Source organism: Nothoprocta perdicaria, unplaced genomic scaffold, assembly GCF_003342845.1.
Source record: "Nothoprocta perdicaria isolate Ctin4 unplaced genomic scaffold, notPer1 scaffold_144, whole genome shotgun sequence".
NCBI classification, from domain to species: Eukaryota; Metazoa; Chordata; class Aves; order Tinamiformes; family Tinamidae; genus Nothoprocta; species Nothoprocta perdicaria.
Window position 1 is genome coordinate 1,384,634 of NW_020454583.1, and position 22,574 is coordinate 1,407,207.

The 22,574-nt window shown below is 36.4% G+C and overlaps 1 protein-coding gene across 1 annotated transcript; it reads left to right on the top strand.

Annotated features, from left to right (window-relative positions):
• Positions 1–210: 210 nt before the first annotated feature.
• SLC5A7 (solute carrier family 5 member 7) lies at positions 211–21,032 on the top strand. The gene is made up of 8 exons (XM_026034454.1): positions 211–399; positions 5,423–5,536; positions 8,572–8,727; positions 12,501–12,649; positions 15,888–16,031; positions 17,925–18,078; positions 18,896–19,113; positions 19,889–21,032. Exons 1-8 carry the CDS (start codon positions 222–224, stop codon positions 20,510–20,512), a joined length of 1,737 nt encoding a protein of 578 aa, XP_025890239.1. The 5' UTR covers positions 211–221; the 3' UTR covers positions 20,513–21,032.
• Positions 21,033–22,574: the final 1,542 nt, after the last annotated feature.

The window sequence follows — 22,574 nt, forward strand, 5'->3', positions numbered from 1 at the left end:
AACTTATTTTCAACTACTTCTGAAACACTCATGCCATAATTTCACTACAGTAATCTCGGCAATGAGATTATTGCATTTTCTTTATGTGGTTCATCTGTATTTTCTTTATATGGTGACTCAAAAAACATCTTTGTGATGTTTGTTAAACACAGATATATTATTGCATTCTCTCCAGAGGTCTTAACGAAATAAGGATCAAAGAAAAGAGTCGGGACATCAACATGCCTTTTCATGTGGAGGGACTGGTGGCCATAGTTGTATTTTACCTTGCTATCCTGGCGGTTGGAATATGGGCTGCTTGGAAAACCAAGAACACTGGCAGCGAAGGAGATCGCAGCGAAGCTATTATAGTCGGCGGAAGAGACATTGGCTTGCTGGTCGGTGGATTTACTATGACTGGTATGTAAAAATCTTTTTTAATTTCTACACAATATTGTGGCTTGCCACTTTTCTATCTGAATGAAAGATAAGTGTAATCTTCATTTTGATTAATGCAAAATGGAGGAAAAAGTATATACTTTGAGGGGGGTGCAAGAGCAGKGGCAGACAATGATAACACTGCTTACTGAAAAGCCAAATGTGGCACTATATAAAAAAGTCAAATACTTTAAAAATTTGAAGGACAAGTACATTCTATTTCTTCYTCACTGCTTTCATAATCATCTTTAAATAAGATAAGTTTGAGATGGAAGTGGCTTTATATAGTTTGCAAAGAATTCTAGTTTTAAAATAATGTTTATTGTTGCTATAGCCATTCAAAATGGTCATTTATCTTTGTTTAATCTGAATAAGCTCAGATTAAGTTTATATTAAAAAAAAAAGACAGGGAGGGTTTCTCAAATAAGTACAAGTTTTAAAAAGAAAACTGGCATATATTCAAATATGTAATTTCAGTAACTTCAGCAAACTTGCCTCATGGATTATTTAAACTTCTTTCTCCAAAGTCTGACAAAATTAATRCTTACTGTGAATAGAAGTATCAGTAGGAAAAGCCTGGGTGAAGGAAGAGTTCATCATTAATTTTATAAAGAGTGCAATCTGTCTGACTCACAGAGACACCCTGCAGTGGTAGACGACTGTTTGGCCAGATGAACCAGATGGCTTCCCAGGATAAACAAGGGTTCCACAATATGACCCAAAATTTCAAGTAATGTATGTGCATATATGCCATTGAATCACAAACCTTAAAAGAAGAACTATTTTTCTTTAAACAAATTGATGCTGTATAAGCATGCTTAATTTCTTTGATACTGTAAATACTATACAGAAAATGCTCATACAATTCACAAATTGTATTGATCAAGTTATGTTTTGTTGTTTTTTTCTTTTTGTTGTTGTTTTGTCATATTCTGTCTTCACAATTATCTAATAAGGAAGAGACAAAAAATGCCCCAAGATTCTGTATTCTTTAATTAAGAGGAATTTGCCGTCACTTTACGCGGCATTTAGCCAATTGGAAGAAYGAAGATCAGGATATGGAGCAAAAGATGTTTGTCAAAATCAGTTTAGTTTGAATCAAAGCTGACTTCATACTTTCAGTACTTGTCTGTAATGCATCATCCATTGGGTACTGAAGCACTCAGCTGTGACTAGATTTGCTGAAGAGATTGTTTGACTATTTTTTGATGAGTGAAATGTTTTCAAAAGCATCAAAACCAGGATGTTTTCTGAGACTGCTTGTCACAAGACTGCAGTTCTTAGGTAGGGGGAGTAGAAAAGAAAAAAGGGGTTTCCTGAGGAAACAGTTATGACTTACTGCCTTGTCCGTGGAAGACACAGACTCTATTTTATAAGAAAAACAGACAAACTCAGACAAAACTCTATTTYATAAGATATATATATAAAAACAACTGAAGCAAATGAGAGCTATTCCTGTATTGCAGGCAATTTCTATAACCAATACAATTCACACCTACACACATCCCATTTCATGCAAACTCTAGAGGTGATGTAGTAAATCATCTCCATGGAAGACTGCCAGACAGACCCTAAAACCTTGATTCAACTAAAACAATCACAGACTTCATAGGATCRGGATTCGCATTCTGGTTCAGCTCCGTGCTCCATGAAAACAACAACTAAAGCTCTTTGAGATGGAGAATAAATTCGACTTTCACTCCACATCTGATACACAATTAGGTATGCACATTAGTCTACATGGTCAGGGTCAGTCTGAATTTCATCTCACTCAAGGCCATTGGGATAATCAGTTTGTAAATCAGAGCAAAAAATAAAGATCAACCAAGAAAAAAAAAAACTAACCTGTGAGTGTTGACTGATCATAAACAGCAATAATTTTTACTGAACAGGCACAATGAACAAGGGTTTATTTGCTTCTTTATAAATGGTAGGTCTGCATTTTGTACATCACAGCCGTGCCTCCAGAGTTACTTGGGTCCTCCAATATAAACTTTCTGTTTTACAGCTTTTGACTGACTAAATGTAAACTAGCAAACAAAGCCTGCCTGTTAAAAGAGGGTATAAACTGGAATGTTTTTAAGTTTTCAGAGTATTATATGCAGATGATCATTGCTGAGACTATTCAGCAATATTCAGCAAACCATATAACATAAGCCTATCTGCTTTTGCCTATGTGAGGCTGGTTTGGAATATCTGCCAAGGACCTAAGAGTTTAGGAAGTATTGTRTGTGTATGTGTATGTGAATTATTTTCAGTAATGAGAGAGAGCCTAATTCTGTCTCKCTTGTCCAAGATGGACACTGTCATGTTTCTGGTTTAATATCTGAAAAAAAAAGCAACAGTTTCTAGGGATACTTGCGGAAACATAACTGAATTCAGTCTATAAATTTCAAATCAAATTAAAATTTCATATCAAATTAAAATCATAAGTATCATGACTTCAAAGGAATGGAGTCAAGATTTCTGAATAATTATAGTTGATTTTCTAAATGGTGTCTAAAAGCCTTAAAGCAAGTACACTCCCTATGAATAATGTCTATGGACATATTTGGATGTTTGAGAAAAATCTGTATCAACTAGCTGTGAAAATGCCTGAACATGASGCCTAGAGAAACCTGAACATATCAGCAAGTATCATAATAGAAAGAATGAGAAGCCTGAATTGTGGACAGATTACAACAGCTCGTATTAAAATGAACTAATGCAGTACAACAGTACGTATGTATTAATTAAAGTGAACGTAGTTAAAACGTAGAATGCATTATTAGCATTTCTCAGTTGGAGGAATTAAATTATTAAGTGATATCTATGACAATCTAGAGTATCTCCTGATTTCTGTGACTGAGATTAAACCCTAAATTAAATCTTTGAGATGGCTAATATGAATGATGGCAAATACAACCAGGACAGTAATGATCCRTTTACATCAGTTTTCTTTTAGTTAGATGGAGCTATGCATCCTTCCACAAAGAAGAAAAATCATTATTTATATTCTGTTTTCTATAATCACTATGCCAGGAATTTCATTTTATATAACTTGATGAGTTGATTCAATAATTTGGATGAGTGAAGGGATTATTTTATGGAGAAGTATCCAAACATCTGATCTTTTGCTACATATTGGTAGATTCTGAGGAGTTTCTGTGTTCCTCATTTGAACTAGAACAAAATTCAGCTCCATACTCTCAATATTTTTCTGATCAATAATATCATTCAGGGTGTGTTTTAAATGGATGTCAGTATTCTCTACATTTTTGGGTCCTTCAGAAAGCAGGCAGAGAGAGGATTAGAACAGATTAGCACATAAGTGTTTCCACAGATTATTAAATTTTGTRTTCCGTTTGTCTGATTAAAAAAAATCACCCGAAAAAGATATTACTCTAACTTTAAATTGTGGCTTAGCAAACTAAGGATCAGAAAATTTGTATCTAAGGATGAAATCCAATTCTATCATATCCCATTATTTCTTTTCTAATGTATCTATTGATGTGAGTGTGCATCCTGGCTACCCATTCTCTGTACACACAGCTGAAATGAGCTATGCAGCACCTTCCTAAGGCTCTTGGGTCCTTGGCAGATGTTCCAGGCCATCTCCACAAATGCAAAAATGGATAAACATATGTATTTATTTCTTTACGCCTCAATACAGAAATCAAGTAATCAAAAATAAAAATGAAGCTTAAATCTTCCATGCCAACCTGTKAACTTCTAAAGACATGATGCAAGTTAGCATCAGATTAACAAAAAAAGTACCTTCTGAACTACTAGGCCGTCTAGATATATGACAGTTAAGTATAAGAGAGTGATCAGTTAAGAGTTCCAATCTAGATATTTAGAAATCTAAAATAAATTTTTGTTCTCCTTCATTTGATTTTCTTAAAAACAGACAATTTGCTGCTTATACCATCTGCTTGGAAAAAAATGAAGAATGTTTAAAGAAAACAAACCTCGTGCAATTTTGAGTTTTTAAACATGAAACTGTCATCTYATATGTGAAAGCAAAAGTTTCTGAGACAAATCATCACAAATACATACAAAATATCATCACAAAAAATTGTCACTTGTRATGATTTACTCTATTCAAATACAGACTTTGTCATAAATTCAGTAAAAAATATTCATTATACTTTAGAGAAAATTGAGAAGTATTTGCAAAGAATCTGAAAACTGGAAAAAAAAAACTTAATTAAGTAATATGTTATGAATGATTTTTGCAGATCCACCCACAACATCTTTCTGTATTCGAGAATATTTTTCAAACACATTGTAGTTCCAAAATCCTCTTTAAGGCAGGAAAACAATTTATTAAGGGCCTGAGGTTGATATATTAAATATATTGCTGATTCTTAATAAGATTAAATATGAACTGTTATATCATGTCTAGAATACAGATGTGTCAAAGTTGAAAGCTTAAGTTTCTGAACAAAACCACTGCAGCACCATATAGAAAGGTAGCATTTAAAGAACTCAGAATTTGCTAAATCTGCTTAATGTAGCTACAATTTAAAACTAAATAAGATCTTAAAGACTTTTTTTTTTCTCATAGGTCTTTGTAACAAGTACATTCATTGCATTCATTAAACTGTTGTCTAATCTAAATTCTCTGAGTTATCCCAAGAGGGTTGGTTTTGTCATTGTATATTTATTGCTCTTCCTCAGATCCCTCCTTACATCTCTCCTTTGATTAACACAAAGGAAATGATGATGGTTAGTGAGCGGATCTGCTTCATTCCTTCCAAACAAATAGTGGCCCCCACATCTTCACTAACGCTACAGAGGTCATTGTCTAAGTCCATCTGGTTTCTCTTGTCGTATGTTCAGGGTATATATTTTTTTGAAATAAGGATTATCTTTTATAGAAGGATGCTCTGACTGAGATTCAAATAGTAATACATAAAATAAAAAAAAAGAAATATTTTAAGTGATGATAATTTCATGCTAGAATGTGAGAGATTTTCTTTCTTTGTGTGCCTTAGAGATATTTCCACCATTTCTTTTTCAGCCACCTGGGTTGGAGGAGGTTATATCAATGGGACAGCAGAAGCTGTATATGTCCCAGGCTACGGTCTGGCTTGGGCTCAGGCACCTATCGGATATTCCCTTAGTCTGATCGTAGGTAAGTGRGCAACAAAAGCTAATAGTCTTTCATTTTAAAGAATTTTGATGATAAGACCATCATTTAAAATGCAGCAAACAGGACATGAAAAATGACCAATGAAGTAAATTGAAAACCTTCTGCTAGACTGGAAAAGAAAAATGATGCATAGAGCAAACACTATCTTAAGTTCCCCGAATGTCTTGGCAACGTAAATCTAATTCATGCAACCTCATTAGCGAGCTACAGAGACCACAATAAAAAACATTTTGTTTGTTTGTTTTTTGTAATATATACTCCGTTTTATATATTCACTGCCTTTGTGATCTGGAACACGGTAGTATCAGGACATTTCAAAATGGTAGACCTTAAGAATGGTAAATATTCCTGTGGCAAATGCTATAAGCTTACAGATTTCCACAGAAAGTCTAATTAATTTGCCTAGATATTTTTTCAGGAAATCTGTAATAGAACCAATCTCTTGCCCTAAAATTGGACTAACCTTCCTCTTCAATGTAGTTTGAAGTTCTAAATCATATGTCAAAATGCAAACACTTAAGACTGCTATGTGAAGGGTTTGTGTCTAAAATACAGACAGCATTGCAATTCTTTTTTTTTTTTTTTTTTGTACATCTTATCCCAGAAATATAGTCTCAGTATTTTATTCTCCTTAAAAGTAATAATAATACAAAAATTCACACCATGTGTCAAACAACAGTACAGCTTTTAGGCAAACTATTATGCTGTGAATCAACATATATGTGCCACGAAGTTATCAACTGCATCTTCTCAGTTTGTGAACAGATCATGTCCCTAAGACAAAAGCTTATGCAACCACTTAAAAAGAGTGTGTTTGTAAAAAAAAATCTGCATTTTTCATCTTTCATTAAAACAATTGGTATATTAACCTTTCTAGTAATATTTGATTTCTCAGTCTATTTTGAGGGTTTTTTTTTCTTTTTAGGTGTTCCTCTCACTTATTCAGTGCCTTTGTTTTGTCTTCCCAGGTCTTCTTGCCCTTTTTATTTCTTTCTGTAAAACTTGGTTTATGTTGTGACGTCATGGCTCTTTGCTCCCCCTGGAAATGCTTTCCGACTCCCTATTTCCCTTTAAACCCTTTCTTCCCAGGCAGTGACTTTGCACATCAAGAATATCATTCTTTGCTTTGTGCAAGCCATCTCCACTTCCACTCATAGCTGCCATCCCTGACAGTAGCTCTGTTTCTTGTAAGGCACACAATAATGGTAGATGCCTGCCTGGATCAGTTGTTTTTTTTTGCGACGTCATGAGGGTTATGATCCATTGATGTTATTAAGAGGTCATTAGGGTCATAGCCACAAGCATCTTCCTGCTTTCTAGCCCCGGTATAACTAAGACAGCTTAATAATAGTCTCCTGGGGGAGGAGGGGGCTGGTTAGACTCTTCCCTCATTTCCAGCTTTTTTTAAAGAAATCCAGATATCTTCATCAAAATGGTAAGTGCAGATAACTGCAGAAAAGAGGAAAGTTTGCATTTTATGACCATATAGCTCTCTGCAGAACACAGTGAGGAAAGCATTTCTGCAGGCATGACCTGTGCATGCCACGGGGAATAAGGAGTTGTTCATCTCAAAAAAAAAAAAAAAAAAAAAAAAAAAGAAATAAATGGCTAGGCATATTGTTGCTTTAGATTGGAAAGATTTAAGTTTTGTCTGATCTTGCTTTTACCTCTTGCATATACCTCTTGCTCCAGCTATATGAATTTTCTTACTTTTTCATGCAGTTTAGATTTAAAGGTTGAAATTGCTTCCTTTTCCTTTGACAGGTGATTTAAGTGCCCAATAGATTATACTACCTTTTTTTTTATTTTTCTCTTTTAATGGTTTTCTGTGATGCAAATATAACAAACAGAATAGGAACAGGATTCATGAACAATGCTATAGTAAAAAAATTGCTAACGGGTCTCTGCATCCAACCAACCTGCCTTGAGACAGAGTAACATAAAGAATATAAAATTTTTGTTTGGCAAATCAGTACCTTCTCTTCAGGGAACTTTTTAAGTGAACTGAGTGATATAAGTCAAGACAGAGAATTTTGTAAAGTGTCCTGTACAATGAATATAATACACGTTGTTATGAAGAACCTAATTAAGGGTCTTCAAATACTACACAGTTSATTTTATTAGCATATAATTTTATGAGTGCAGCATATATGTTATATTTCAGCAGTTTTATTCTAAGAGAGGTCTATATAGTTATAGCCACGTGCAGATCTGATCTATATATTTCGTTAAAAACTGCCATTTAGGTTTCCTGAGATATATCCTTTTTTCTTTTCCATACGGAAAGTATTTAAAGGAACTTGAAGATTTTTGTGCATTATGTACGCATTCAGTCCATATGCCAGTTGGAGTAGAATTGAGATACATTAAATTTCCTGAAAATAAAAGTATGTTCAAAGAAATAAGAGTATGACAAATAGGTAGAGAATCTGACATCTGAAGAACACAGAAGGCATCTGACCTGTGCAGAAGGTGTAGTAATGCTGATTTAAGCATACGTAATAAATCTGAAATGTTTTGCAAAAATAGTGTGCACTATGCCATGCACACTATTGAGTCATGAGTTCATGAGTGTAAATTCATTTTATTTTATATTTAGAGAAAAAAAACTATGCAATTTTATGTTTAGAGAAAAAAACTAAAAGACAGATCCACTATCATAGAGATTTGAATGCTAAGAAAAAAATAGAAAGCCAGATCCAAAATTTGAGAAAATGTAACAATTTTTGGCAAAACATTAACAGCATTCATAACATGAAGTCAAGTAAACTGAATAAGACAAAATAATTTTTTTTTCATTATTGGACAGTATACATTAATGGTGTAGATGTGCTATGTAACTCTGGAGAAGAGATCTGAGGTGAGTTCTTAGAAAATGTTTTAATTTTACTTATTTCTTTTAAAAAACAATAACACAGATATTTTTCTACCTTTAGTTTAMAATCAATGTTTTATCCTTTCACGGCAATGCATTTCTCCACTGCAGTTAGTCTCTTATCTGCTACTTTTCTTTGTAGGTGGTCTGTTTTTTGCAAAACCCATGCGATCCAAAGGCTACGTAACAATGCTAGATCCTTTTCAGCAGATTTATGGGAAAAGAATGGGAGGGCTGCTCTTCATTCCAGCTTTAATGGGAGAAATGTTTTGGGCTGCTGCCATCTTCTCTGCCTTAGGTAAGGAGTAAACATTATAAATATTAACTTATCACATGTGAAAAGAATTAAGAAAATCAAAAATTCATAAAAATGTTGACTTCAAATGCTAACCATCTTAGACAAAGGATGCAGAGGATGGTGAGTGTTTCAAACCCGTGGTACTTAATAATCAGAATATTGATCACATGTCTTTTTATTTTCAGTCACCAAGAAGGGGTCCCTTTTCAAACAACATGAAAAAAATCAGCAATAAATTTTCCTTAATTGTAACAGTGACATGAATGATTGCAATGTCCCTTTTATATCAAAATTGACCCAGCTCCTCTTTTCTTTCATAGTTATCACAGCAGACAGTATTAATTTCTTCTAAAGAGAGGGTGGCCATATAGCTTTATTGCCAAAGCATCAAAATTAATTAATCCTTTCTGTATAGGAAATCTAGATAGACAGAACCTTCTGTCACACAAAATATAGAAGTAAAACAGATGCTGATCAATAAATTCAAGTATTATCAATTCTAAATGTCTTTCTACTTGCAAAAAATGGAGAAAACATTTAGGATTCAAGAAAGGATGAAGAGAATTAGTGGAACCATGACTCAATAGAAAATCACCCAACTACTCATTCAGTTCTGAAAAAAAGCAGTTGCCAGGGCTTTTAATTATATTTCAGGCCTACTCCTTCAAGAACTGAGAAAGCCCTTGACTTTTACTGGCTAATCACACTTACAGTGCACATGCATGTGGTAATGCTTTATAACACAAGCTATTTTAAATAGAAAATAAACTTTGAAGGTACTCCCCAACTGTGTTCTGATGAACTGCAAAGCAATGGGGAGCTTGTTTACCATAATTTCATCTCAAAACCCTTAAAGGTCTAAGAACAAACTACATGCTGAGGTGATAGGAGTTGAATAGCTTGAAGAACTCTCTGAGTATTTGAAATAAACTTCTTTCTGATTGAGGACAAGCTGATCTGTGATATTTCAAAGCAAGTGGTGTGAATGCCTTTCTAGCAGAATTTATATTAAAAGCTAATGGTTGAAGACAATAAAGGTGACTGAAAGCCTCTGTTTTAACTGTTCTGTTAATAGACCTGATTATATTATACCTCCTAATATGCACAAGGGCTTCACCAATGAAGATTTAATTCCAAAATTCTTCACCAGATTTTTTAATCTTCATGATTCTTTGTTTGATAGGATTCTAGAAGGGAAAAGCGAGGCTTCCCACTTTGTGACAGAGATCCAACACCATATCCTTTAACACATGAACCTTGAAGGTTCATTCTGCAACTTGGCAGCTCTCTGCTGTTCTCAGCCTATCTTCTCTGTCTATGTGATTAGGCTACATCCACAAATGCCTTCACTTACTAAGAGTTATTGAAACATTTGAAAGTGAGATGTTTTTAAGTAGGATTTATGAAGACTACAGTCACTTAAAATAGCTAAATAGCTAATTCATTTAAGACAAATGTATATGCATCCCAACATGCATTGGAAAGTCAATGGGGTAACTCCGAAGGTTTTCAGAATGCAAGGATGATAATTTCCTGRCACAGATGACTAAGCATTCAATGAAAGAAGATGCTCAGCTGGACATCATACTTGCGAATATGGAAGAACTAGTGAATACTGAGTTACAGTGACCATGAGTTGGTAGAGTTCAGGATTCTCAGCAAAAGAAGCAGGAAAAATTGCAGGACTGCAACCCTGGACTTCAGGAGAGAAAATCTTGACCTCTTCAGGTCAAGAGCCTGAATCTTAACCTACTCTTGACCTACTCTGAAGAACTCCCTGGGAAACAGTCCTGATGAGAAGAGAGGTGCAGGAGAAATTGCTGATTTTCAAGGATCCCTTCCTCCATATTCAAGAATGGTCTGTCCCAACAAGGAGGAAATCAAGCAAGTAATTGGATGTTAGAATGGATGAACAAGGACCTGTTGACTAAATTCATATATAAAAGGGAATTGTGATAGAGGGAAGGCAAGTGGCTTATGAGGAATACAGAGGCACTGTCTGAACGTGCAGGGATGGAGCTAGGAAAGCCAAAGCTCACTTGGAAATGAATCCAACAGTAGATGTGAATGGACTTCCTTGTCATGGTGGATGACAAGATGACCATGAGGCAGCAGTGTGCCCTGGTGGCCAAGAAGGCCAACGGGATCCTGGGGTGCATTAAGAAGAGCGTCTCCAGCAGGTCGAGGGAGGTGATCGTCCCCCTTTACACAGCCCTGGTGAGGCTACATCTGGAGACTGTGTCCAATTCTGGGCTCCCCAGGACAAGAGGGATGCGGAGCTGCTGGAGAGAGTCCASYGCAAGGCTACGAGGATGATCAGGGGCCTGGAACATCTGCCCTGTGAGCAAAGGCTGAGGGAGCTGGGTCTGTTCAGCGTGGAGAAGAGAAGGCTGAGGGGGGACCTGATCAGTGTCTATAAATACCTCAAGGGAGGCAGTGAGGAGGAGGGGGCGGCCTCTTTTCAGTGGTGGCCAGCGATAGGACTAGAGGAAACAGCCACAAGCTGAGGCACCAAAAGTTCCACAGGAACTTAAGAAAACACTTCTTGACAGTGAGGGTGACAGCCCTGGAACAGGCTGCCCAGGGAGGTTGTGGAGTCTCCTTCTTTGGAGATCTTCCAAACCAGCTTGGACGCAGCCCTGTTCCACGTGCTCTAGGTGACCCTGTGTGAGCAGAGGGGTTGGACTCGATGACCTCTGAGGTCTCTTCCAACCTTAACAATTCTGTGATTCTATGATTCTATGATTCTATGATTCTAATTATTATGGTTGGAAAAGACATTCAAGACCATCCACTCCAACCACAAACCCTTCAACACCATACCTGCTAAATCATGCCCCTAAGCGCCACATCTACACATTTCTTGAACACTGCCAGGGATGGTGATTCCGCCACTTCCCTGGGCAGCCTATTGCAAGGCTTCACCACTCTTTCTGTGTAGAAATTTTTCCTAATGTCTAACCTGAAACTCCCTTGGCACAACTTGAGCCAAAGTGAGCAATCCGCTTTAGAGAAACCTGCTTGGAGCATAGTGTTCAGTTAGATAGTCCCTGGAGCTACCTTCCCCTCAGCAATTMTGTKATTCTGCAACTCTATGAGCTATTCTGTGGATATTAATCCAACAACTGAATATTGCAGTTTCTTTTCCGTAAATGAAATCTGCTTATCATGTCTGCAGAAGTACTAGATTTTCATATTGGCAACAGAGGATGGATTCTCCAATTTGCAAAGAAACCATCTTGTTCCATGTAAATAACTCAAGAGCACTGTGGAGAAAAGAGCGGGCAATTCTCCCTATACAGCTGATGCCTGCCATACCATTCCTTCCTTTGCCAAAATGGCCTTGTTCAGGAAGGGTATGTTGAAACAGAATTCCCTTGGACCCAATACAGTACCCCAGTTTGCTCCCTTGCAACTTTAACTCAGCCAGGGAGGCTTCAGTGTATACATGGCTTCTTTTCACCAATATCCATGAGGAAAAGGACAGAACATGAGTGTAAGGAAATACTAGTGGAAGCCTTCCCTTCTCCTTTTTTTTTTTCTTTTAAGAATACATAAAAATTTTAGATGCTAAAGTCAGAAGAACATGGAGGCTATACATCCATGCTGTCACCAAATATCAGGTCTTCTGGTAAGAAATCAAATATCAGACTGCATAGCAAACTAGCACCTGCATATATATATTCTCCCTGAAGTGATTTCCTTCACAGAAACAAAGGCAAGCTTTGTCATCAGATGTATAATGAGATACAGTGTTTTGTGTTTCCCCACAGGTGCCACAATAAGTGTGATCATTGACATTAACATCAATATTTCAGTTATTATTTCTGCCCTGATTGCAACTATGTACACTCTTGTGGGTGGTCTATATTCTGTGGCCTACACGGATGTAGTCCAGCTCTTCTGCATCTTCCTAGGGCTGGTGAGTCTGGCTTTTCTTTTCCCTTCTTTGTAGAGGCATAAGTGGTTTTGCCCTGAGCATTATAACAAATACTGTTGCCTAGTACCTACAGCTTATATTTTGAATCGTATCTCCACTGAAAAGGGAGAGGAGGAATATCTCCACTCAAAGAAAAACTTTGCAGAGTCTGCATTATGTAAGTGTACAGACTGGACTTGTATTGCAATGCTGACAAGAAGTCTAATTATTCTATTATTCTTTTTTTTTTTTTTTCTTTTCTCTTTTTTTTAATATATAATCAGTCTGATAGTGCAGTCTTGTAATTTCCCTTTCGGGAAATAAATGTGGTTTAGGATAGGCTGGCACTGACTCCATCCCTACCTGTCCCTGCAACTGTGGCACATCACTGGGACAAGACATCAAAGGCAGAGAGCAGCAAGGAAATCAGCCCAGAAATTCTGGAAGTGGAACTGGAGAGTAGAAATGCTCTCCACTTCTCTTTCCTGTAGATATTCATACCACCTACCTGTGGCAGCGAGGTTAAGCTGTTTTAAATCACCTTCTTGATTCTTCTCTCATTTCCCTCCATTCATCATGGAGATCATAGTCTGGAGAGATTTACCAGATGACCTGCTGTTTGAATAGGGTATTACGAACCTGCAGTTAATGATATGCTAGTGGGTGGTCTTCAGCTCTTTTTACTGCTGTTGTTTAAGCCTTAGTTTAAAAAACATTAATGCAGAAGATCTTTGGGGTCAGATCACAGGGACAGAGTGAAAGGAGCTGCTGACTTTGTTTGCCAGTGCCAGTAACAGATAGTTGCAGGTGTACAGGGATCTGAGACATGCAGAAATAAAAGGACTAGCAGAAGGTCAAGGAACCGAACAGCACCTTAGGGAACCACAGTATTTTCTGGTCTTTCAACAGAGTTTTTGTGTAGCTCTGGGGAAATTGCTTCAGCCAGAGCTTGCACACAGGTGGTCACTAACCATGTGTGAGTCCTCACTCTGTGGCTTCCTACAGTGAGGCCTGTTGCCTAACTTGCAGAAATACTAAACATTCCCAGCGGTAACTGACTTCATGGGAATGGTGCTAAACACTCTGGAAAAGGCAAATCCAAGTTCCAGATGGCCTCCTCAAATTAGTAGTTACTCCAAATCTTATTTGCTGATACTCTTCACATGAACAGTGGGGAAGATTCATCCCTTTCTCTAATGTGTATGTTAATATGTGTGAACCATTCAGTTTCCAAAACTTCCCGAAATAAATAAGTAGATATCTATGTAGATAAATCAAAATATAGAAATGCTTTTTGAATGAGGATTACTCATGAACTGCATAATGCCTGGACCTGTGGGAAGAATAATGTGTGATCCTGCAATTAAAGGCAACGTGAACCTGGCAAGGAGGGTGGGGGACAAATAAGAGTCACAAAGCAGTCTTTGAAATGCTTAGTTTTGAAGCTTTAATGATGTTCTTTTACTTCAGTTTTTCATCTTTATGAAATTTCCCATTTAAAATAAACAGCAAGGTCATGTACAAGGAACCATTTTTATAATCCCATGTATGCTGGGGCTGAAAGCTTTACATAGAAGTACTAAATCTTCAAGCTCTTCATGGAGTGGTTTTAGATCCAACTCTTACTTCCACAGCAAGAGGAAAAGGGCATCTAACTGCATGGACATATATGCATATGACGTGTCAGTGAGCTGCAGGGACAGCATGTGTATCTTGACTTGTTCTATRGCTGATGCAGAGATTGTCCCTGAGACCGCAAAGAACTAGGATCTGTCAGGAACTCAAGTGGACTACAAGAGCACATACATTATGAGTTTTCAATAGAATTCCTATTAAAACCTGGGCTATGGCATGCAGGCTGCAGATGGAGTCTATTGACACTCCTAAAATTCTCATCTGAGTATGTCCAAACTGCCATTCTTCAGAAATTTATCACATAGACAAATTTTTGATTTGAGAGTCACAAGCAAGAAAAAAAAAGAATACATTTTATATCCTTGTTTCCTGTGATTTTTTCAGTAAAAAAGAGTGTTAGAATGTTTCATTTTGACAAGATATACATTTTGATGATGTTTCCCAGAAAAGTCAAAGCAGACACTAACCAAGGAAAATTTATGCCCAAGGGCTCAAATTCCAAGTAATACATTAAAGAAAAGTGACCTACTGCATTTGATAAACAACCTGAATAACAGGCAGCATTGCCAAACATAACAATAATTCAGATATTCTTCACTTAGTGTTACAATAACTGTGAAACAAAATAGACATCATTTTTCAAAATAGACATCATTTCTCCCCTCTTCACTGCTGTTAACCCCATACATTTAAATGTGATCAATTGGATAATGGCACTCTGCCTGTTTTTTGATATCATTGGAGGCTTAGGAGTTCTGTGCTAGAAATTAGGTATTCCATACAGCACAAAATCTGGTTTTCCTTTCAGTGGAATCTATGCAGAATCCACACTTGGGCATCTGACAGCTTATTCCATTGTGAAATGGACAGGATGGAAAAAGAGTATTTATGCTCAAAAAGTTGTTGGTGTGAAGGAAACCTTCCCTCTGGCAGAAACCTTTTCTGGGTAGGTTTTGTCAGTTGATCTTTTGGCCAAGATTCAAAAGGGCAAGACGTGAAATAGTCCACAGTGAGAATGTTCTCTAGATAGAAAGTGCTGTAGCACTGGGCTGTTGGAGCATGAAAGATGGGGATTCACCTGCAGCACCTCTCTGCTGTCACCATGTAGCTTGGTGTTGGACTAAAACCCTTTCCGAAGCATTTGGATGTATTTGGAGCAAGTCCTGGTGTTATTGCTCAAGTTTACATGTAGATGTAAACTGGATCACTCTAAAGTGTGATCCAGAGGAGGGTGTAAAAGAATACTTGTAAAATATAGGGAAGTGTAGTGAAGATGTGTAAATATGTGTTTCCTACTGATGGTATCATTGGTTTATTTTTCCTAAAGCTTTCAAAAGTTTGGGAAACACAGACTTACAATGATTAATTCTTGTGCCCACACTCTCCAGAACTTTACCCTGAAGAGGAGAAGTAAGCTATCCAACTCTAYTACCATTATCTCTGGATTTTAGAAGCCTTTGACTGGCACACAGCTTGACTCTGCAACTCAGCTTTGCATCTGATGTGTAGTGTGCAAGAAGAAAAACAGAGTAGTGTTAATATTGTAATTTCTTGGGTTTAGCATGCCTTGTTTAGACCTGAATTAAGCATTTTCCTTTGGTTACAGTGGATCAGTGTACCCTTTGCAATGTCGCATCCTGCAGTGACAGACATCGGGCTCACAGCTGTGCAAGAGGTGTACCAAGCACCTTGGCTTGGAACTATTAACTCACTTGACATTTACACATGGCTGGACAATTTCCTTCTGCTRGTAAGTGATGACTTGTACAAAGTAATTGTACATTTAAGAACTCATGCTACGTTMCTGGGACGTATGAAAAAGTAGAGTCTATTTAAGTGTTTCCGGTAAACTGATTTTTTTTTACCCTCTTGACTCCTACTAAATATTTCTGGGCATGTGAATGATTTTAGTGAAATATCAATAGGATGTTGTAGCGCAGCTCTCAGAGTCAGCATCACCAGTAACACAATTTAAATATCATTAGTTTGAAAGAGTTGATTTATGCTAAAACTAATTAGAAGTGTGTGGCTAATACCTAACTGATGTCTTTCTTGGCAAAGAAGTATGTGCATTGCAGGAGGCAATATATAATTTTATACAAGTGATTTTTACTAGTGATTATATATGTCTTAATTATACATGTTGTAGAAAAAAAGTTCTGCAGAGATGGATGGATGAATTCATACACACAACATGCCAGAACGAGCTGAAAGCTTTCCTTATTTAAAATCCATCTATTGCATATGGGGTTGKTGGTTATTAAGTATTTTCCATTATAAAACCTAACCACATGTGCTAACATTTTCCATTCATAATGTCTTTCAGTAATTCTATGCTGGTTTTATTATCATATCTAGTCTGGAATTTCTTTCTTTTTAAAAAGAATTTTCAATCAAAGATCTTCAGAGTAATAATTTAGCTAGGAAAATATGTTTTTTCATCAAGTTTAGCTTTTTTAGAGCTAGTCAAAGATCCAAAGCATGACACTAGCTAAAATATTTAACCTTATTTTGGTAAAATTATGGTTTCTTCTCTGCCTATGACCAAATGAATGCTTTAATGGTGTGAAATTGTTACATATTTTCTTTTCACTCTGCCTGTTTCTTTATAGATCTGTTCTTTATAGATCAAGATATTTACACATGTTTACACAGCTTTATTAAGGCAATATTATRAAGGTTGCAAAGGGTAAAACTCATAAATAGCACGTCAAAATCAGACTTGCTTGTGCAACATTCATTTAGTCCCTGTGTGAGCATGAAACACATATGAAACACCTGCATACACACTCTTAGATCTATATGTCTCCTGCCCTATTTGACATATAGAATTAGACAGTGTACTTTTAGTGAGCAATTAGTTTACATACTGTTTTCTTTTCATGCTGTTTAGTTATAGGTCYTTCTTTTCCTTATTGGAGACTATTCAAATTCTACTCTGAAGATGAAATTTTTACTATTTTTTTTTAAACTTCAGTAATATTTTATTTGTGTCATATTTTGTACATAAAATTTTAACCCTAAGCAGGTCTTCTCTGTTATATACCTAACTCAAAAGAAGGGATGCCACCATAAAAAAAATAGTTTATACCTTTGTATTTCTTGTACTTACTTTGTATTGCTATGATGCCTGATTGAGMTCGTGCAAGATTTTTTTTAGGTTCTTGTTAAATTTATATAGGACGTATCTGATGGCCACAGGCATTCTGGAAGGCAGATAATAAGCTTGCCTCTAAATCTTACCAGTGACTAAACTGGGGTGAGAGCAGGATACTGAAGGCCAGGTTCTCCAAGTAAGAAATACAGCAATAGTATTTTATGACCTTTTGTAAGGATTTATCAGGTATTTATGCAGCTCAGAATACCTTGGGATTACAGAGGATTACACATGTGCAAAGTATTGATGCTAATTGTACAAAGGGATAAGCTGCTTAAAAGAGTGAGATTTAACTGAATCTGAGAAATCCTAACATTATTTGTGAGAATGCAAGTTATAGCAATTATTACTGATTGAGCTTCAATAAATGAAAGAGCAGCAAATGGGGAGAGGAGCACATTCAAATGATGCTTCTATGTGTTATGAGGATAGCTAGGAAATCCACCCTCAGCCCCCGTAACAGGATGCTACTCATCATCTTTGCAGACATTAGGAGGAATCCCATGGCAAGCATATTTCCAGCGAGTTCTTTCTTCATCTTCTGCCACATATGCTCAAGTTCTGTCATTTCTGGCTGCTTTTGGCTGTCTTGTAATGGCTCTTCCTGCGATACTCATTGGTGCAATTGGAGCATCCACAGGTAAATTCAAAATAAATGTGTAAAAAATCACAAAAATTATAGTAGATAAAATTGAACAAGGTAACACTTAATCAATTGACTTCTTAAATGGGAGACAATACTAAGAAATAATATTATGAAATGATGTTTCTGAAGGAATCATTCCTCTCCCAGTTCCTGAGATGAAATTATTTTGCCTATTCAAGGTTCTTGCAGATGTTAACATTTTAGATACACCCTAGTACCTGCTAATACCTACTAGTACCTAGTACCTAATTTGATCATAATGATAATAGCTACAAAAACTGTATGGGTATTGTAGTTGTTTCAGGGAAGCCGTTTATCAAGGATTTCTCATCCTAACCATATTTTTGTCAGCTTCTTTGTCATAGTGAGAGTGATTCCTCTCACAATGACCATGTAGCTAAACTGTAGAAGCTATTTTATATTAGAAATGCTTGACATATAGCTCTTTGCTCTAAATCTGWAATCAAGAGAGTTAAACACATCCTGATCAACATGGACCCAGACTTGTTTTGTTGAGACAAATAATATTTACAAGTAATGTAATCTTTTAATTTTAAAAATCCTGGAGGATAATCAGTGACTGTGGTCAGATTTATCTTATAGATGAGAAATAGAAAGAAAAATGATGAGGCAGAATTAAATCTGCCTGACAGAAATCAGTGGGATAATGAGTTTCTGTAATGTCACTCACCCAGCCTCAGCAATGATTTGGATTGGGCACTGAATGTGAGTAAAAATGTGTCAATATGGGTAGTTCATTACACATGAAGTCAAGATATAATATAATTAATGGTTTATGTCCATATTGCAGCCTGGAATGAGACTGATTATGGTCCTCCGGACCCCATGACCAAGAAGGAAGCAGATATGATTTTACCAATCGTGCTTCAGTATCTTTGCCCAGTATACATCTCTTTCTTCGGCCTGGGTGCTGTATCTGCTGCTGTAATGTCCTCAGCCGACTCTTCAATTTTATCAGCAAGTTCTATGTTTGCTCGGAACATTTACCAGCTTTCATTTCGGCAAAACGTGAGATTACATTTTCATCTTTTTTACATTTAGAGAAAATAAACGATGCCCTAACTAGATGAAGCATAAACTRTCATTATATGCTGAAACAACTCTTCCAGGTTCCTGTCTCTGACTAGAAAGACTAGAGCATTTCTTCCCAACAGTATTTTGAACAAACTGAAAGCCATAAAAGTGTTTATAGTTGCAACTGACCATAAGAGAAGAAGACATATTAGGGAGATTGCTTGATTGCTTTCAAGTATTTTTAATGGCACTTAAGTGTATCCAGACTGTTCCTAATTATTGCTGTCACCATAAGTTTTATTTAAATCCTTAATGAAACAAGGCATTTTTCTGAATTATTAATTTATCAGGAAATCGATTAACACATGAAACATGCACAGAATGGACTAGTAAGTGGGTGCTTTTCTACGGAAGCGGAGAAGAGAGATTCTAAAACTTGATAGTATTTTTCTGTTGATCAATAGCGCATTTTTTTTTTAAAGTTTCTACTGATCTGTTTTTGCTTTCTTTCTTGCCAAGCTATCAAATTTTTCCTTCTGCTTAAAGATTAACAGCTTTAGGAATAGCAGCTATAACCTTGGATTCTTTTTTTTCTCAGTGCTTGAACTTGATATAGAAATATTATTTTGTAAAGTATTGTTAAATTTATCATGCAAAATTTCTTTTGACAATGTAATATCCAATTATATCCAGACTATACTCACAAGTGAAGGCATATGTATGCATATCTATTAATATAAACAAGTCTAACGCTGCACTCCTTTTACAGGCCTCGGACAAGGAAATCGTATGGGTGATGAGAATCACAGTTTTTCTCTTTGGAGCATCAGCAACAGCAATGGCATTGCTAGCTTCATCTGTGTATGGCCTGTGGTACCTCAGCTCTGATCTTGTTTATATCATCATATTCCCTCAGCTCCTGTGTGTGTTATTTATTAAAGGAACCAACACGTATGGTGCCATTGCAGGATATTTCTTTGGCCTGCTTCTCAGAATAACTGGAGGAGAACCGTACCTGTATCTTCAGCCCTTGATCTACTATCCTGGCTGCTATCCAGATGAAAATAATATCTACGTCCAGCGATTCCCATTTAAAACACTTGCTATGCTTACCTCCTTCTTTACTAACATTATAGTCTCCTACTTAGCAAAATACCTATTTGAAAGTGGGACTTTGCCACCAAAACTGGACTTCCTTGATGCTGTTGTTTCGAGATACAGTAGAGAACACATGGACAAGGCAACTCTTGTAAAAAGTGACAATATTGTGTTAAATGAACTTGCACCTGTGAATCCACGGCACAGTCTGACTTTGAGCTCAACTTTCACAAATAAGGAAGCTTTCAATTATGTTGATTCGAGTCCAGATCTGTCCAATACTGAAGATAATTAAATTCTGGTATCCCCAAACAAAGCAGTGCAAAACAGAACAGCCTACAAAGATGAGTGAAAGGCCTTTTATCAGAAGAAAAGCAAGAACTGGGAATGTACAATTCTTTAAATTGTTTCTAGGAACAGAAGCATCTCATGGAAGAACCTGTTTTATGTTACTATCTAACAACATGTTGGTTTAGATCACAGAGTTTTTATCAAAAGATGCACTCAGACCCCATTCTTTCCACTAAGAACTATATAAAATATCATTTTAAAAATATTTAGAACTGAAAAACACAAAACAGAAAAGTGCAACTGTCATTTAGCTAGGGTATTATGAGAAGAAATTATAATACAGTCACTCTGAGATACTATCAGTCAACATTTTATTGGCATTTAGTGAAAATATATTGTCGCAGTTGTAGGTCATTTATTAAAAGGAGTTTGTTGTTTGAGCCAAGACAGATAACTTCTCTGAGTTTTTCATCTCTTTTTTCCTTATAATGAATTTCAAAGAACACAAATTAAGTTTTTTGTTATTTGTATAAGGCAGTGAAATGCGCAAATAATAATAAATTCTTATAGGGGTGTTAAATGCTTATTGACAAGTGAAATTGAATTCCCAGCTTAAAATCAAATTATACTTTATGCAAGACAACCTTAAGCAAAGTATGTTAAGACAGGCGTTCTTTTTTCATTGTCTTGAATGGCTGTCACCAGTGGAGGATACAAATATATATATATATATATATATTTTATAGCAATAATTAAAGTTGAAACTCAACTTGGGAAAAATACTGAAACTATAGGTTTTTACAAACTAAATATAATATTGCAATGTTGAGAAAAGAAGTCTTATCTTGACTTGTCATCAAAATGAACATTGTGTGAAGGAAATAGTCTGATGCCATTCGACTGCAGCAGAGAAAAAAATATTAAAAAGTAAAGAGAGTCAAGAAAGTTGCTTGAAACAGAAGAGAAGGTTTTCCATGAGGAAAATTCCCATTTTTCACTCAARAAAATATACATACATTCTTAGAGACCTCCAAACATCTTTTGTGTTAGACTTGCTGAAAAGTGCAAATTTTCTATGGAAAAGCATATAGCCTTGAAAATTGGACTTCTCACTGGAAAACAGTGCTGAACAAATTTCCACATTGGTATGTGTCTACCTCCAAAAGCAGTGCCAGTTTGGAGAGAAACTGAAAGCAAAGGCAAATCCACAAGCATAGCCAATTGCCCAGTCATGTCTTCCACTGAACACTGTACTCACTTATCAAGAACTTTCCTCCTGTCAATCCTGGTGCCCATGTACAATGCGGCACTGGCCAGGAGCAGGCAAGACTTCACTAATAACTGGCAACGCTGGTCAGGAGCTGTAAAGCAGGAAGCTTGGGCTCCTTCCAACTTTGCCCTGATCATCAGGGAACACATAGAGTTKTTTCCACTTGCCCACAGCCTAGATGATTGTCTGTCCCCATAGATATGTGCCTTCCGCAGTGGGAGATCTAGCCACTAGATTTCTGTACTATTAACAGATGTGCTCCACTAACTCTTTTTACACTCTACRCATGACATATAATCTTCAGCTGAAATTCAGCTGTCCTCCTGTTGCTGATCATTTGTGAAAATTTCTTCTGTAACGTTCGCAGCACGAGGAGCTGTACTGGAGTAAGAAGTGTGAGAGTAGGTTTTGCTGCTAAAGGAAGAAGCCATCAACTTGCGTATTCAGTGCTGACATAAACTTTCACAAGGGTGAATTCTTAGAAATGTTTTTGCTCCTTTTGTGGAGTCTTAACATCATATATATAAATATATTTTATATGTAGATAAAATTAGATTTAGAAATGTTACCTTTTCTTTCTCCATACACTGCATTTGAAAAATAACACTTCATTTCAGCTCTGAACGTGCACTGTGAAGTGCGGTACTACTGTCTACTTTGCTAACAAATATTAGGTGTGCTCTGGGTAGAGGGAACCAAAATCAGAGTCTGTAGAAGAGTCAATACAGCACAGAAATGACAATTTCTGTGGAGTAAGTGAATGGGTGGCCAGGGAGTTATCTCAGAGTCCTGAGAT